The sequence below is a fragment of the Anopheles bellator genome, chromosome 2 (genome assembly GCF_943735745.2).
Source record: "Anopheles bellator chromosome 2, idAnoBellAS_SP24_06.2, whole genome shotgun sequence".
Lineage (NCBI taxonomy): Eukaryota > Metazoa > Arthropoda > Insecta > Diptera > Culicidae > Anopheles > Anopheles bellator.
In genome coordinates, this window is record NC_071286.1 from 75,472,196 (window position 1) to 75,489,827 (window position 17,632).

At 54.7% G+C, this 17,632-nt stretch overlaps 1 protein-coding gene across 1 annotated transcript in view; it reads left to right on the top strand.

Annotated features, from left to right (window-relative positions):
- LOC131210194 (ankyrin-3-like) overlaps positions 1–17,632 on the top strand; it is a 48,700-nt gene that overhangs the window by 26,300 nt on the left and 4,768 nt on the right. Inside the window, exons 2-13 of the mRNA XM_058203403.1 lie at positions 2,769–2,876; positions 2,950–3,246; positions 3,329–3,484; positions 4,022–4,875; positions 4,939–5,966; positions 6,777–6,902; positions 9,958–10,204; positions 11,461–11,562; positions 12,335–12,559; positions 12,632–14,346; positions 14,430–14,681; positions 16,325–17,539. Coding sequence (XP_058059386.1) covers positions 2,769–2,876; positions 2,950–3,246; positions 3,329–3,484; positions 4,022–4,875; positions 4,939–5,966; positions 6,777–6,902; positions 9,958–10,204; positions 11,461–11,562; positions 12,335–12,559; positions 12,632–14,346; positions 14,430–14,681; positions 16,325–17,539 — 6,325 coding nt within the window. The remainder of the gene's footprint in view (positions 1–2,768; positions 2,877–2,949; positions 3,247–3,328; positions 3,485–4,021; positions 4,876–4,938; positions 5,967–6,776; positions 6,903–9,957; positions 10,205–11,460; positions 11,563–12,334; positions 12,560–12,631; positions 14,347–14,429; positions 14,682–16,324; positions 17,540–17,632) is intronic.

A 17,632-nucleotide genomic window follows, 5' to 3' on the forward strand; every position in this document is an offset into this window, starting at 1 on the left:
TGTTCCACGGGCCCCCCTCCGGCAAACATGCTCTGATTGTTGTAACAAACCGACAAATAATAAAAATATGTCCCCCGATGAAATATGGTTTCGTTCGTCGCTCGTCACCATCGTCGTCGTCAGCGTCGTCGTTGATGTTGCTTGTCAACAACACCCTTCGTTTGGGGAGCGTGTGTTAGACCCTTGACAGCGACGAGTCATTACCCGATATGATTCACCGTTACCTGGCCCACGCCCCAAGCCACCCCCAGGCGGCTGCCGGAGAAGCGACCCGCGAGACTGACGTGTGACATCTCTCCAACTGCTCCAGATTGCTGTTACCGTGACAGGTTAATTGGATGATTTTCTCATTTTTTGTTGTTGTTGCTACAATTCAACTATTCTACCGGCGGGCCGTAGGGACCGTATCGGAGGTACTTAATCGCTGGGCCTCTGGCGCGCACGGACGGGGTCCGGTTGCCGATTCTGATTTGCCTCGATACATCCGTTGGAGCGGTGTGGTAGCCGTTGTTCTATTTCCGTTTGTTCAGCGCTGCGCGTAACGTGACTGTCATTCTGATTCGGTTCCGCGGATAGGGTTCATTACCGGCCTGGCCACCGTCCACATCATCGTGCTGATGATGGCTCGCGGAGTACGTTATGTAACACGCTCTTTTGCATGGCGACCGTACTCATCGGTCGTGTTCTCTGAGTCCATCCAGTCCAAACATAGGTTCGTTTTGTTTTCCGTAAAGTAGCAAAGGATTCCTGCTTCTGCTTAGCCAACATGACCGCAAGCATCTCGTCCAGGAAGGCCCTTTTTGCGGGCGTGATGAAATTTGTGTGGAGAAACTTTCAATTATCGCCACTCCATCGGGAGCCACGGACCGTAGCTGCACAGAAGAAGTACTGGCCTGTGGTACGTGACGGCACTTCGGCTCAAGGCTCACCGATCCCCTGTAAGGGCCGGAATGTGTGTGAACGTGATGCGTGAAACTCAGGCCCCGTATGCCCAGGGTCCTCGGGTCCTGACTCGGCCGTTCCTTTTTTGAGCTCATAGTTGAAGGATTGAAAATGTTACACCGAAAAAAAGAAATCAATAAAAATGCCGTAAGAAGTCGAAATTTTAATTGTTTCGAAACACCGGACGCGCTGTCTCGAACCCAGAGCGACTGGCTGCGTCATTAAAGTCTCCGTAGTTTGGGGTGTGGATAAGGGCAATAGCTTCGTTTTCGAGTGCGATGCTGAGCGGGTTTCTTCTTAATCTTAGCCTGTGCACGCCGATGATCCCATGGCGGGGTGGCCCATTAAGGGCAATCTTGACCGGTCCGCAAGTGACGCAAGCGGCCAAAAAGTCGCACAAGTGAAAGCCCTCACAAGCGCGCAGCCATGGAACAAATTCCCATTTACGGCGCAACGGCAAACATCGGCAGCATTACGCGACCCTCCGTCGTCGTCGTCCTCGTCGTCGTAGCCGGACACGTTCTGTGGCGCAATTCTGTTTTCTTTTCGGTTCCCGATTGTTGCTTCTTACTGTTGGGATCACTTGGTGTACGATGCATGGTGCATGGGATGGCGATCTTGTCAGTGATCTTGAGTGGCTTGTTGGTACCACACGCGGTGTCCCCTACTTTTTCGGACCCCCTCGGGCCGCGTTGTTGCTGTCCAATTATGTACCGAGACGACGCCACATTTATATTGCATAAAATGGTGATTTACGGCCATCGTTGGCGCGGCTCGTTATGACGCGAAGCTCTGCGCTCTTGTGAGACTTATGAAATTCTTTCCAATTTCTTTTTGTGCTGACGAAGGATAAGAATTTCGTGGCAGCTTCTTCAGCATATGATCGCGCGAGAGTCGCGATACGCGTGGGAACCCCGTCTTTTCGGCTGTTTGTGCCAATGAATTATGTTTCCACACATTACCACCCCAAAACTCTCTCTCGAGAGAGTATATTTACATAAATAATAAACCACTTGAGTACACAGTTTGTTGGGCATTAAATTGTCTTTAGTGACTTTAGAACGCACGAGCAAAACAGGGAGAGCGCTTCTTTACGGCGCATCGGAGCTGATCTTAGGAGAAGTTACTTAAAATTCGGACTCAGTCCCTCGGACTAAATTGCGAAACACACGGCGCGCAGTGTTGAACCGATCGAGAGGCAACAGTTTCGCGTTCGACTGAGGCGTGCCGGTTAGGGGAAGAGCTAGAACCGACCGGGACCGGGTATGTGTACACAAACATATATCCGACGGTGGGTGAGGACGAAAAGAAAGCAACCGGTCAGGCGGTGTAGCTCCGCAGCGTAGGTGATGGAAACCAGACACCGGAATCGATTCGGTTCGGTCTGTCCAATCAATTCTCACCGGAAGCGGGTGGCCTGTGGTGGCTGGCGGGCGCGGTTTGTAGAGCTAACCTTTGCCCCCAATCAACGGCGACGCGGTGGCCAAACAAAACATCGAAAGTGGGATGTTGTTTCTGGCTGCTCTGCGTCTACTGACCCGCTGTGTCGGGGTGTGTCTGCAACACGCTGCGGCTGATGGGTAGTTATGATAATGTTTTGAAAGTCCGACACCCAGAATCGCGGTTGGGGACGGGCAGCCATTTCCGCGGAACGTAAACGAATTCAGAACAGACTGGGAAATGGGTTGAAAAATAGAAACAGTACACTAATAAAGAGTAGATTACGCTCGTGAAAGACAGTCATATTTATTAGAAACGTATCGCTCCGGATCATCTTCTCAATAATAAATTCTCTCTCTCTCTCTCTCTGGCGGGGCTATTTACAGAACGATACAAACACAGCGTTCCTGCGGGCGGCGCGAGCAGGCGATCTTCAGAAGCTGATAGAGTATCTCGAAACGGGCCAGGTGACCGACATCAACACGTGCAATGCGGTAAGCTGTCAACTCGCAGATGGGCGGCAATACCCGAGCGCTAATTCCCCACTTTCCAACAAATCCTTTGCAGAACGGTCTCAATGCCCTGCATCTGGCAGCGAAGGACGGGCACTATGACATCGTGAACGAGCTGCTGAAGCGTGGCGCCAACGTGGACAACGCGACGAAGAAGGGCAACACCGCGCTCCACATCGCGTCGCTCGCCGGCCAGAAGGAGATCATACATCTGCTGCTGCAGTACAACGCGTCGGTCAACGTGCAGTCGCAGAACGGCTTCACGCCCCTGTACATGGCCGCACAGGAAAACCACGATGAGTGTGTAAATTATCTACTCGCCAAGGGCGCTAATCCCGCGCTGGCCACCGAGGTGAGAATCAAGTGCTGCTGCGTGCGCACCCGCACGCCATACAAGCGCCGCCTCTAACCCATTCCGCTCTCTCTTCCCGCAGGACGGCTTCACACCGCTGGCGGTAGCAATGCAGCAAGGTCACGACAAAGTGGTGGCCGTGCTGCTCGAAAGTGATACGCGCGGAAAGGTGCGATTACCGGCGCTGCACATAGCGGCCAAGAAGGATGACGTCAAGGCGGCAAAGTTGCTGCTCGAGGTACGGGGCTCCCGTAGAGAACTAGAACCGAACGCGGGGGGAACACGCGGTGCGTGGCGGGAGGCGCGAGTGGCCATAATCGTTTCCGTGGGTTTGGGCGAACGAAACACAACAACGCGCTTGTTGTGCGGCCAACGATTGGCAAACAGATTAATGCATTGAGGCAGGCAGGTGCGAGCGTGGCCGTGCACATTGTGTGATTATTTGTTGCTTTTGCAACAATGGAATGCTTTGCCAAAGAAGTTGTATTTAGAGGAGAGCTGCTGTGTGCTGCTATATAGTGGTCAATTTGTATTCTTGTTAACGATCGTTCGCTTTTGGCGGCCGCTGCGCTGTGAATGTACTTTTCCGTGGTGTGTCTTGGTTAAAAGTTACTGCCACCCACCGACAGATGGCTCTGCCAGTGGCGGCTAAAGTTAGCGCTTTGCTCGTGGGGTCGTTCTTTTTCCGGGCTATTTTCTTCATTTCGTTCATTTTTTAAACTTTTTAGTACATTGTTTCTGACCGTCCGATGTGGCCTTCCCTTTCTTCCCGTAGAACGAACACAACCCGGACGTTTCGTCGAAGAGCGGCTTCACACCGCTGCACATTGCCGCGCACTACGGCAACATAAACGTCGCCCAGCTCCTGATCGAGAAGGGTGCCGACGTGAATTTTACCGCCAAACACAACATCACCCCGCTGCACGTGGCCTGCAAGTGGGGCAAACTGAACATGGTGAAGCTGCTGATCACGAACCATGCCCGCATCGATAGTATCACGCGCGACGGACTAACGCCACTGCACTGCGCCGCCCGTTCCGGCCACGATCAGGTGATCGAGGTGCTGCTGGAGCAGGGGGCCGAAATAATTTCGAAGACCAAAAACGGACTCGCCCCGCTCCACATGGCGGCCCAGGGTGAGCACGTCAGTGCGGCCCGCATCCTGCTGATGAACAAATCGCCCGTCGACGATATCACCATCGACTACCTGACGGCGCTGCACGTGGCCGCCCACTGTGGGCACGTGAAGGTGGCCAAACTGTTGCTGGATCGCAACGCCGATCCGAATGCGCGGGCACTGAACGGCTTTACGCCGCTGCACATCGCGTGCAAGAAGAACCGCATCAAGGTGGTGGAGCTACTGCTGAACCACGGTGCTACGATCGGGGCGACGACCGAAAGCGGGCTGACGCCGCTGCACGTGGCCAGCTTTATGGGGTGCATGAACATCGTCATCTATCTGCTGCAGCACGACGCCAGTCCGGACATTCCGACGGTGCGGGGCGAAACGCCGCTCCATCTGGCGGCCCGGGCCAAGCAGACGGACATCATACGCATTCTGCTTCGAAACGGGGCGTACGTTAATGCGCAGGCTCGCGAGGATCAAACACCGCTCCACGTTGCATCGCGGTAAGTGCTACCCGAGTGACAACCATTTCCCCCTGCGTTAACGTTTGTTTCTCGTTCGTTTAGAATTGGCAACGTGGAGATCGTGATGCTGCTGCTACAGCACGGCGCCAAGATTGACGCGATGACGAAGGACAACTACACACCGCTGCACATCGCGGCGAAGGAGGGACAGGACGAGGTGGCCGCGCTGCTGCTCGATAACGAGGCGAACGTGGAAGCGATCACAAAGAAGGGCTTCACTCCGCTGCATCTCGCCGCCAAGTACGGCAATCTGAAGTGTGCCGAGCTGCTGCTGGAACGGGGTGCCCAGGTGGATGTGCAGGGCAAGAACGGGGTCACCCCACTGCACGTCGCCAGTCACTACGACAACCAGAAGGTAGCCCTGCTGCTGTTGGAGAAGGGTGCGTCCCCGTACTCGCCGGCCAAGAACGGGCACACGCCGTTACACATTGCGTCGAAGAAGAACCAGCTGCACATTGCGACCACGCTGCTGGAGTACAAGGCGGACGCAAACGCGGAGAGTAAGACGGGCTTCACGCCGCTCCATCTGTCCGCCCAGGAGGGCCACGGTGAGATGGCCCAAACGCTGCTGGAGCACGGTGCCGATCCGAATCACGCGGCTAAGAACGGGCTGACGCCGTTGCATCTGTGCGCCCAGGAAGACCACGTGGGCATCGCGGAGACACTGCTCGTGCACCAGGCGCGCATCGATCCGGTCACGAAGACCGGCTTCACGCCACTCCACGTCGCGGCACACTTCGGGCAGGCCGGTATGGTGAAGTATCTGATCGAAAACGATGCGAACATCGAGATGAAGACGAACATCGGACATACGCCGCTGCACCAGGCCGCCCAGCAGGGCCACACGCTGATCATTAACATTCTGCTAAAGAACAAGGCCAACCCGGAGGCGGTAACGAACAGTGGCCAGACGGCGCTGGCGATCGCCGACAAGCTGGGATACATCACGGTGGTGGAAACGCTGAAGGTGGTCACCGAGACGAGCGTCACGCACACGGTCGACGAGAAGCTCAAGATCGTCGGTCCGGAAACGATTCACGAGACGTTCCTGTCCGACTCGGAGGACGAAGGTAAGCGGCTCGCCAGCACGATAGCTGTACCCCGCCATTTGTTAGCTCTGTTCGTTCTGCAGTTTTGCTTGTGTAAATTTGCTTAAACCGATTACCGTGGTGTCATGATAAGCTTCAACTGGTCTTTGAATCAATTGGCCATTCCGATACGGCTTCTGGGACGTTTGCCTGTCTGCTGAATTCTAGAATGAGACCACGAACTGAAGCATATTCTGTCTCCCCCATTGTTTCGGCCTGTCAAACTGGAAGGCTTTTGTAGATTTCTTGTTAGCGATTTCCCGATTCCGTTGCTTGGCCCGTTTTTCGCTCGCGCCTACGCTTTGATCAACCTTTCTGGCCAACCTTTCCGTTTACTATCTGATAACTCTAACCTCTTTCTACTTTCTTTCTATCTCTCTCATCCCGTTTTCCCTCACCCGTTTCATTCCTCTTCCTCGTTCCGTTCTTCTCTCTTTCTCTCTCTCTCTCATTATGTGTCGAAAAAATGCATCGCAAAAATGCAATCCCAAATTCACCATGCCCGGTCGGGGATTGCATTCGGAAAACCCGCCTTGGGCCCCCCTTGAATTGATTGAATCGAATTATTGTTGTGTGGCTCAACCTAAACGGCCCGCCGTAAATGACGTGTGCCAAAAACTCGAACCCGTACGAAATCAATGGCCAATGGCGCGTCTGCGGCGCACTGCATTCTACTGCATTTCCCCGTCCATAACAACTCCCTTCCCGGACCCTTCACGCCCTCCCTGGCTGCCCGCTCTGCTATCCGCGTGCGTACGTTTGCGTGGATCCGGATGTTCGCCCCGTCAGGAGGACCGGAAGGTGGCGGTGGTGGTGGTGGTACGCCACCTCCCGACGCGAAAGCCCTCGTGGAGGCGCAGCACTTGTACGGTGGTAGTGGCGCCATCAAATACTATCAATCGCAAATGCGTTACACACGTAAGTTGGACCCCACAGACCCCGGGGGTCTCTCTCGCTCTCTCTTGCTCTGTCTCACCAAATCCCGGTCGGTCCCAGTCAGTTCGCGCGTTCGGTTTTCATCGCATTTTCGGACTCATTTATCATACACATTCACCCCTGCGTCGTGATTCATCGGCTAGCTTGGAGCCGAATGGTGGGGTCCTGCACGCCGCCGCGTGCTCTTTCTCCCAAACATTCACTACACGCCTTTCGGCCGTAGGCACAAACCCAAAATATTGCGCCAAACGGAGGAGCTGTCCATCTAGCGGGTTGGCACTCATACATAAAGGGCGCTTCCGATTAGGCGCTGCTGACCCGCAAGTGATCATTCACTCGCTAGGAAATACCACACAAACCCAGATTCATTCGAACGGCTACTACTTCACGATCCTAGTACACACTCCTCCAACGAGAGCGAGATAGAGAGGGAGAACACAGAATACGATCGGCATACATTGCCACACCGCAGCGCGGCGCCAGTCAGTCATTAGCCTGCCGATAGTCGAGTCAGTCGCTTGCGGTCCGCGGTCCAACGAGAAGTTCGCGCGTTTTAGTTCTGTGTTCCACGAGCGGCGGTCCGCTTCGCCGATAAGGCCAATGAAGAAAGACAAGAGCCCGCGCGCCACTATCCTGCTGTAGTCACGTGCAGCCAGACTTTGTCCGTGTCCGTGCTTCCCGACCGGCTTCTCGATTGCCACCGACGAATGTGTGCCACTAATTAGCGTTCACGGTCGGTCGTGTACAATGGTGCCACTGTGACCGGACTCTGTGACCGGACCGGAAACCGGAGCGTGGAAGGGTGGATTCAATTGAACTGAGCCCCCGGCAACGTTGCGTGGCGTGCAAAACGTGCGTCGAATTAGACGATCAAATCTCGCCAACAAACCGTCGACGTCCATCGTTGTGGGGCGGTGTCCCGATAACAGTGTTTGGCCTGCGATTGTGTAAGTTACCCGCGGGTGTGGTGTGGACCTTAGACGCGATGCGTTATCGTGTACCGATGGGCGATATAAATCACTGAGGCGAGAGATTGATGAAGTGGCTCAGTGGTTTGTCGCCAATCTGCAAATGACCTCGTCTCGGTCAGGAATCGTCGGGAGCGCTCCCTAAGACAAAAGTACAATCGGTGGCCTGTCCCAAGACCTGCAACGCCCCGATTCCGGTGCATATCAACACCTCCTCCGCAACGCACCGTGAATAACCGCAGAACGGCGACCGTATCGGTGTCGGCGCCGCCAACGTTCCATGGTGGCCATCGTGTAGGGCATAATTTATCATCCGCACACCAACACGGTGTAGGAAGTTCCTTCACACTTCACAGTTCGTGGAATGTGCCTCGCACCGGGTCGTGTTCCTTTCCGGCTTGGGATGCATTTTGGAGTCTGCTGCTGCTGCTGCTGCTGGTCACTGCATCGTGCTCGTTCTGAATTTCTGGTCCGCTATAAATAAACAAACCAGAACGCCGCCGCTGCCGTGCGCACGCGGTCGATCGTCGTCGATCATTTCGGTCATAACCGAGCGGAATGTGTGTCCAGTGGCCGCTTCGCGTACCGGAAACCGATCCGCGCGTGCCATAATCGTAAAACGGAACGAAACCCGTTCAAAGGTCGCTCGTTGGCGGATTGATTGCTCACCAAGATCCGGACCCTGTCCCACCGAAACCTGGTGGATGAAATATGATTTTTCATTTCTTCATTCACCAAAATGGTGACCATTTGGCTTAGTCTGGCTTAGTCCGCTCTCTCTCTCTCTCTCACGGGGTCGCTTCTTTGGAGGGCCGAGGGCCAGAGCCGAGGAGGCACGCGCGATGGTTCTTCCACCCACTGAATCTGGTCGTGCGATGGCCGTCCGTCGGTCGGTGGTTAAAAATAAACTTTCTCCCCCGCCGGGTGCTGCTGTAGGAGTAAGGAAAGTACCTTCCGTTCCGTTTCGGAGCTCGCACGCGTACGCCCCGGAATTGCTCCCCGGTGTGTCAGATCAGCAGCAGTAGGTGGATTGTTGTTTGCCGTAATCATGATCAACATACGGTGGTTCTCGATACCGTAAACAAAACTGACGACCCCTCGGTGGGTGGTGGAATAATTTATGTGCCACGCTTTGCCGTTGATAAAAGGTAAAAGTAAGCCCCCCAAATGGCATTGTTTCGGCATTCTGGGCGGCTTACCGGGCATGACGGGTCCGATCGCTTGATAAACACTGGGGACCGATGCCAATTGGATGGTTTCTCTTTAAAATTCTCGTCGCACAACTTCAAGTGGATTTGATGGCCCGATATTGCCAAGCAGTGATTGGGAGAATATTGGATTCCGAGCCACGTGTGTAAACACGCATCACGATCGCGCGTTCCAAAGTGATGACACCGAGCGACGACGACGACTGAGCGGATGATGCGTGCGAATGTGTTTGTGAACGAACCGTGCCGCGGTCTGCGGTTGCCCTGCAGTTGGTTCGTGTCACGGTGGACGGCTGGCTGGCGTGTGGTGTGCTCTACATTCGCGGGTGCATTACCCGCGCACCGTTTGCGTTTAACGCGCAGATCCGGTCGCAGACAGCGGTCATTCCGTGTTTGAGCCCCTTCCGGACGAGTTCCGTCGAGGCGGTGGTGAACCTCCCAGTAGCGCATGCCTTGTCACTGTTATTCTGATAGTAGCTTTTCTGTAGGCCGTGTTAGCGGTGATCGTTAGTGAGTGGTATGTCTATGTGTGTACAGTTTGTGATATGTCAGTAGTAGAGCTTTGTCATCGTTTCACTTCCTCGTTTGAAGTGCATGTCCCACTCTCTAGCCCACCTGAGCCGGCATTTGCGATGGCACTCGAGTTGGTGCAAACCGCACCCCGTTCGATTGTGAATTATGTCGAGAGATGGATGAGTGGCGCCCGGTCGATCGTTGGTCGATAAGCGATCGCCACAAAGTCGTTTCAAGTGTTCTCCATGCGTTCCAGCATTCTCACCCATCCATTACCATCCATCGAAGTCAGTTCGGCAACGGCTCGTTACTAATTTATTTTCCATCGGACTCGCGTCGCTTCGCTAGGTGAGGATCCGATCATGTCCGACCAGCAGCAGTACAACTACATGACGAGCGACGAGAACAAGCAGTTCGACGATACGCACCTCACCAACATGAGCATCGATCCGATGAAGGACGACAAGTACCTGGAGAAGATTATCTCCCGGGCGGAGAACTACACCGTGTCGGCCGACCGGTCCCACACGCCCAACCCGCTCGACATCACCGTGACGGACAACGTCAACATCACCCGGAAACCGATCCACGTCGGGTGAGTAGCCAAAGTTATGGCGAATTTCGAGAACCGATCTCATCGATCGCTCTCTCTCTCGCTCCTGTGTTTGATGATGGGCATCATAACCCTGTTGACGGTCGCCTCGAAAGGCACTTGGAAACAGTCGTTTTAGAAATAGATCTAAACTAAAACCGATAGATTACTTCATCGCTCACTACTCATCCCATCTGCTTTGGTGCGGTACGGTGCCCTGGCTTCGCTGGATCTTCGCTCCGTGTTTTTGGGGTGTTGGGAAACGGGAACGGGAGCTGCATGGTTAGTGACAGAATCGATATTTTCTGTTGCAAATTCTGCCAAGTTTCACACTCGACTCAACGACGTTCGATACCGTCTTCTGGCTCTGCGATCATCGCACACTCACTCTCTCGCTTCGACAGCAGTTTGCATTTTGCGTGTGTTTGCAATGCATTTAACAATCATTAATAGCGATCATTAAGTTCGTACCCGTAGCAGGCACCATGCGGCTCCATTCGAGTGTACGGCGGCGTGTTGTAAACAACAAACCCCTGAGTTCGAGGCTGTTGAAATGATTTTTTTTGTAACATTTAGGATGCTTTTCGTACCTTTTGGGGGTTCAAACTCTCGCTCGTTGCTTAACTCGACGGCTGGCGTCGACAAGCACCTGGCGCCTCCATGGATCGCCGGCCCGATCGCCGATCCGGTTTTGATTAACAAACATAAATCATAAGTCATCTAACGGTCTGTTTGCTTAGAGAAGTCGGTTGGGCTAACGTTGTGGACAGTGACTGGCGACCGTTTGGGGCAGGTGACCGGACTAACTGGAACAGTTACTGCCTCCGGCTTTCATGCGACTTACCACCCATCCCAGTAACATCCTTTCCACCGTAGAGCGCTGAAGCCGAAATCGCGCGAAAGACATCCCGCCGGCCGCTGAGTGTGTTTGTTTTATTAATTTACGCAACTATTCTTTCTTCTTTTCTTTCCGTTCCGTTTCAACGCGCGATGTGTTTGTGTCCGTTTGCCTTCCGCCTGCCACTTTCTTTCATACGAACAAACCCACCCAATTCATGCTCACTCTCTGTGTGTTGTGTGGACCGCCAACCCGCATCGCTGCACCATACCATTTTCCCTACCAAAACATCTGAATGTGTGCATTTCACTACAACCCGTCCGGCTTCCGGGCTTCCTATTCCCCCGAGTGTTTGTTTCGAACGAAACAATATCGATCAACCCACACCCACCCATCGCACACACATATACACTCTCTATAGGGAGCTCTATAGCGATGCTCTGTCGCTGACGATCGCGTTGGCCAACAACATGTACGGCGACGGTGGTGATCGGCAAAAGTTTGTTCCATTGAGTAGGGAAAGGTATACCGCAAATTTGTATTGTGCTTTTGTTTGTTTTCTTTTTGTTTGTGTTTTGTCTAATATTTGCTCATCGGTTTAGCTAAGGTCTCAATAATAAGCGAGGTGTGTTAGTTTAGTTTTAGTTTTTTTTGTGTGTGGTTTGAATTAACGCTTCTTTTACTTGTGTTTTATGCGGTTTTGGGTTCGTGTTTAAATGCATGCCGTTTCTTTTCGTTTCGTTTTTTTCATATTTGATTGTAGCAATAAGTTGCGTAAACTAATCAACAGCTGATTTTTATCATTTGCAACGATTTTCTTTTAATGTTTCATTTTATTGCTCGGCCCTCACTAAACCGCCTACATCCCCCCCGTGTGTCTTTGATGTGTCAGAGCGACGTACTGATAGCGACGTTCTTATCAAACGCTTTCGATCATGGTCCCACTTTTTTGTCACTTACGTGTTATGGGCCGCATCAATTGGGCCATCAATTGCTTTGTTTGGTAACGATAAATACTAGAATGGAAATGAAACATTAAGTCTGGCTCGTCCCCCACGCTCGGTGATGGGTTAACCTCGAAGTTAACCTTGCTTCCCGGGTCCGTCTCCGGTATCGTAGTGCTCATCAACCAACCCATCCTATGTTCATCCGTAGTAACTCCGTAGTCGGGAGGATAACAAACTTTCCACACTCCATTGGCCGCCTGGCCGCACTTTTAATCGCTCGAAACACTATTCGGAGCGGAGGCAGGAAGTTTGTTCGGAGTGTACTAATTCGTCCTTGTTTTGCAACAGATTTCTGGTATCGTTCCTGGTCGACGCACGGGGCGGTGCCATGCGCGGCTGTCGTCACAGTGGCGTGCGGGTAATTGTGCCGCCCCGGTCGGCGGCCCAGCCCACCCGGATCACCTGTCGGTACGTGAAACCGCAGCGCATCACCAACGCGCCGCCACTGATGGAGGGCGAAGCGCTGGTCAGCCGCATCCTCGAGCTGGCCCCGGTCGGTGCAAAGTTCCTTGGGTAGGTTACTCGGTGCACTTGGTTTCGATCGATCATCTAACACGCTTCCTTTTCTCCCCATGCCCGCGACAGTCCGGTCATCCTGGAGGTTCCGCACTTTGCGTCGCTGCGCGATAAGGAGCGCGAAATCATCATCCTGCGCTCGGATAACGGCGAAACGTGGCGTGAGCACACCCTGTACGACAGCGAGGAAGCGATCCACGACGTGCTGAACGAGACGTTCAAGGGCGACACGCTCAACTTCCTCGAGGATCTGCACACGAACCGGATTACGCGCGTGCTGACCAACGACTTTCCGCACTACTTTGCGATCGTATCGCGCATCCGGCAGGAGGTGCACGCGATCGGCCCGGAGGGTGGCACCGTTTCGGCGACGGCCGTCCCGCAAGTGCAGGCCATCTTCCCGCAGAACGCGCTCACGAAGAAGATCCGCGTGGGGCTGCAGGCACAGCCGATCGATATGGGCACGACCGCCAATCTGCTCGGCCGGAGCGTGGCCGTTTCGCCGGTGGTGACGGTGGAACCGCGGCGCCGCAAGTTCCACAAGGCGATCACCCTAAGCATGCCGGCCCCGAAGGCGTACAACTCGGGCATGATCAACCAGTACTCGGGCAATGCGCCCACGTTGCGCTTGCTGTGCTCGATCACCGGCGGCCAGAACAAGGCGGTCTGGGAGGATGTGACCGGGTCGACACCGCTCACGTTCGTCAACGATTGCGTGTCGTTCACGACGACCGTGTCGGCGCGCTTCTGGTTGATGGACTGCCGGAACATTAGCGAGGCGACTAAGATGGCGACCGAGCTGTACGCGCAGATGGCCCACGTGCCGTTCATGGTGAAGTTTGTCGTGTTTGCGAAGCGCGTCGAGCAGAGTGAAGCCAAGTTGAGCGTGTTTCTGATGACGGACGACAAGGAGGACAAGACGCTGGAGCAGCAGGAGCACTTTACCGAGATTGCGAAATCGCGTGACGTCGAGGTGTGCGAGGGACGCACGATCTATCTGGAGTTTGCCGGCAATATCGTGCCGGTACAGAAGTCGGGCGAACAGCTGGCTCTACAGTTCCACGCGTTCAAGGAGAACCGGCTCACGTTCACGGTGAAAATCCGTAACACGCTGGACGAGCTGCTGGGGCGCATTTCGTTCATGAACGAGCCGAAGGTGGCGAAGGGTGAACCGATCCAGACGCCACTGTGCACGCTAAACTTCACGCTGCCGCCCGAGCGCTACGGGCTCGGTGGTGACGAGCTCGAGACGACGTCCGAGTTCGACCGGAGCTCGACGGAGATACTGAACGGCAGCGAGCAGCAGCTCGTGGCATCCGCGAACCGCGGAAAAACGTTTGCGTTCGCGTTCCAGAACGGTGCCGCCGGTGGTGAGGCCAACGAGATCCACAAGGCGGACATTAAGATTACGGACATTTGCAACCTGATCGGTTCGGACTGGCCGCTGCTGGCGGAGGAGCTGGCGATCGCACCGACCGACGTGGATCTGATCCGAACGGAGTACCCGAACGATGAGGCGCAACAGGCGATCGTGATGCTACGGCTGTGGTTGCGCCAGGCCGGCAAGGACGCGACGGGCAACGTGCTCGAGCAGGCACTGATCAAGATCGATCGGCGGGACATTGTGAACAAATCGATCACCAACCTGGAACCGGTGACGGATGAGTACGAGCGGAAGGTTGCCCAGCGGCAACTCGGTTCGATGAACGGACTCGACGAGATCGATCCGCCGGCCAAGCTAAACGGTGTCCCGCCGGCAATGGCGGCCGCCAGAGCCATGGAGGGTAAGCAGCGAAGATAGAGCCCCTCAACCGCGGGGAGGTTTCATATATCCTCTCCATTTATCGCTCTCTTTCTCGTGCGACAGAATCGACGGCGGACGAAAAGCAGGAGCACGAGGAAGTCGAGAAACACCAACGGCAGCAGGTAGGTGGTGAGAATGGGTCACCGACCACGTCGTCGCCGGATCAGACCGAAGCGTACCAGCAGATACGGCGCGAAAGCGAAATCCTGGGCATCGCGGCCGTCAAGAAGGAGGACCTTTCGACGCCGCCACCCAGCCCGGCCGACTTTAGCACCCAAGTCAGCCAGAACAGTCACGCGGACGAGCGTCACGATGGTGAGTGTTGGGTGCAAACCGCCCTTCCCCCCCAGTTTTGCTGCGTTCTCCCTGCGTGTTCCGGGAACCGCGCGTAACCCGCGTGCCTGGTTTTCATTTCAACCCCCGTTTTTGTTCGCCACTTTCCCTTTTATCCCTTCAAGCCCCGAGTGTTTCTCTCGGTCGTATGATGATTCCTTCATAAGAAAATGCTCTCTCTCTCTATCTCTCGCTCTCCCTGCTACTTCAATCGTTGTTGATGTGTTTCTATTATTTATGTGTTTGGTTTTCATTTCTTTTCGGATTGATTGTTTATCAGTTTTTGGTTCTTTCGGGCGGACTGATTTTGGGCGGTCCGCTTTCTACCATAATGCACACGGAATGATTTGTCCAAATTAACTCTCCAGTCGGTCGCGGGGTCGCAATCTTTCCGATGCCCTGTTCGATCGTACTGCCCAAGTCCTTAATCGATCGAACGAACCAGCTAGAGCCCAGGGTCGCCGATGACGTTTGGGTTTCGTCTGTTGGAAAGGCGTGTACTAGTTTGTAGTGGTGTGATCGTACGAAACAAGCAACCCCAAAACCGGTGTCTTGTTTTTCTGTAATAACCCCCACACATAGAGTGTACCGAGTGTTTGAGCCTAACTATTTAGGATAGCGTAGCGTGGGATAGTTCTTCGAGATAGTACCTGGCGTAGTGGCGTGTTCGTAGACTAGATAGCGGAGGCTCTGAAAGGGTCTGTCTATCCGTTCCGATCCTGGGAGATCCGTTTCTATGTTCCCCTGTGCAAACGCTTTGGGTATTGGGTATGATTCCCTGTGTTCGTTTCTTTTTCTTTGTTCCGTTCTGTATGTTACCCGTCTACTGGTTAGTCTAGAAATGTCTGTACCTGTTTGTAGTTGGGACTGTGGCGGGGCTTCTGTTGCGTTACGTTTTCGTTCTTGTATCTTTTGTGTACTAAATTCACTCAGAACGATGAGAAAATGTTTTGGATGTCAAGGCCCCTGACACAGGTTGGTCCACGATCAGATCGCCACCTCCTGACACTTTACGAGTATGACGTGGAGAGCTTCATTCAGAGCTTCATGGAGGACATCTCCTTACTGCCGTGTGCCACCTTCGCGTTTCATAGAATCGCCTGCTCACTATCCCTATGACGATGCACCGATCACTCTCTCTCTCTCTCTCTCTCTCTCTCTCTTTCTGTCTCTCTGTCTCTCTGTCTCTCTGCGTGTCTCTGCAATGCCTTTTGGCCTCAGTATGCGTGTGTGCATCTTTCCATTCTCAACTCCTGTGAATGCCTTGCTCTATCGTTTCCCTTGCCGAGCTTGCCTCTTGCTCGTGTCGGCAACGGCTGATCCGTTTCGCCTTCGGTCATTGACCGACCGACTACCCCCCCACACGCACACACACATTACCTCTATGCAACGTCTCGCTCGCCCGCCGTAGCTAATCATAGTTTTGCCCTGTTTCTAATGTCATCCCCTTTGAATTCCCCCTCAAAATGTCCTCCTCCGAAATGTCCCCCTCGAATGCAAAAAAAAATACATAAACCCGTGACATACGACGCGCTCGTTGTAACCCGTGCCTGTACCCTGTCCATTCCACTCCATACCACCATCACCACCACCACCACCACCATTCCCCTACACGCGTCCTCCAGCAGTCGCGGAGGATGTGCAGGAGATCATTCAGCAGGCGATCAAAGATCACGACACACAGGAGGAGGAGGAGGAGGAGGACGGACAGTACGGCGATGACCGGGACGAGGCACGGTTGCCGGCGACGCTGGTGGTGGTGGGGTCCGATGGCGGCGAAGACTCCGAGGGCTTCGAGCTGGAAACGGACCGCAGTGGCAAGGTCAAGACGATCAAGAAGCACTCGAAGGTGAACCTCAAGATCAACAAAACGGTTCCCGCCCGGCCGACGGTCGGTGACATTGAATGGGAGGCACAGCAGCCGCCGGCACCGCCGCCGCAGATCGAAATCTCCTCCGTCAACCTGGAGGACGTGTCGAACGATCGGCGCTACAGCCTCGATCACATCGATCCGCCGGGCGATGGTCTGAGCACCGCCGGTACCGGTCGTACCTACGAAAAGTCCCACTCAACGCCGGGCCACGACGCGACACAGAAGTCGGAGCAGATCGTGATCGTTTCGTCCGACAACAACATCTCGGAGGTGCCGGCCGACTACTCCGGTGACATTGACGAGTTCATCTTCGTCCAGACGTCGCCGGAGAACTATGCCAAAATGGAGCAGGAACAGCAGGAGGCGCGCGCTGCCGGCGGCGTCGGTGGACGCGGTAGTCTGGGGACGGACGAGGACGACAACAGCAATCTAGTGATCATCACGGAGGAGCACTACGACTACGAGATGACCAGCGACGAAGATCGTCGATCGTCGAGCGTACTCGATCCGTCACCCCCGGAGGAGAAGGATCTCGAGGGGTACACGGTGCCCCCGTCGTCGGACGGCGGTGCCGGCCAGAAGCGGTTCATCGTCGGAAGCGGAAGCAGCAGCTCGGAGAGCGAAGATGAACCGCGCGGCCACCGGGGGCAGCGACCCCCGACGGCCGCTGTCCGCCGCACGGTAACGACGACGACGAAGCGGACGAGGATCGAACCGTCCGGACTGACGATCACTGAGGACGAAACGGTGGTACTGAGGGCGGAAGAGGCCGAGCCAGCCGGGAGCCCCCTGATAACCGTTAGCCAGCCACCACCACTAGCAGGAGTAGTAGCAGGGGCCACGCAGCCACAGCCACCGTCGAGCAGCACCAGCAACAACTTCTCCTTCCGGACCGGTGGATCCTCGAGCGGTTCGGACGTGGCCCTCCACGAGGCGGCCGGCGAGCTGAGCGATGACGATGAAACAGGTAAATGGCGCACAGACACCACCGACCACACGCGAGACCCTCTCTCCCATGTCTCTCTCTCTGTCTCGATCTCCCGAACGCCCCGAACGCTTA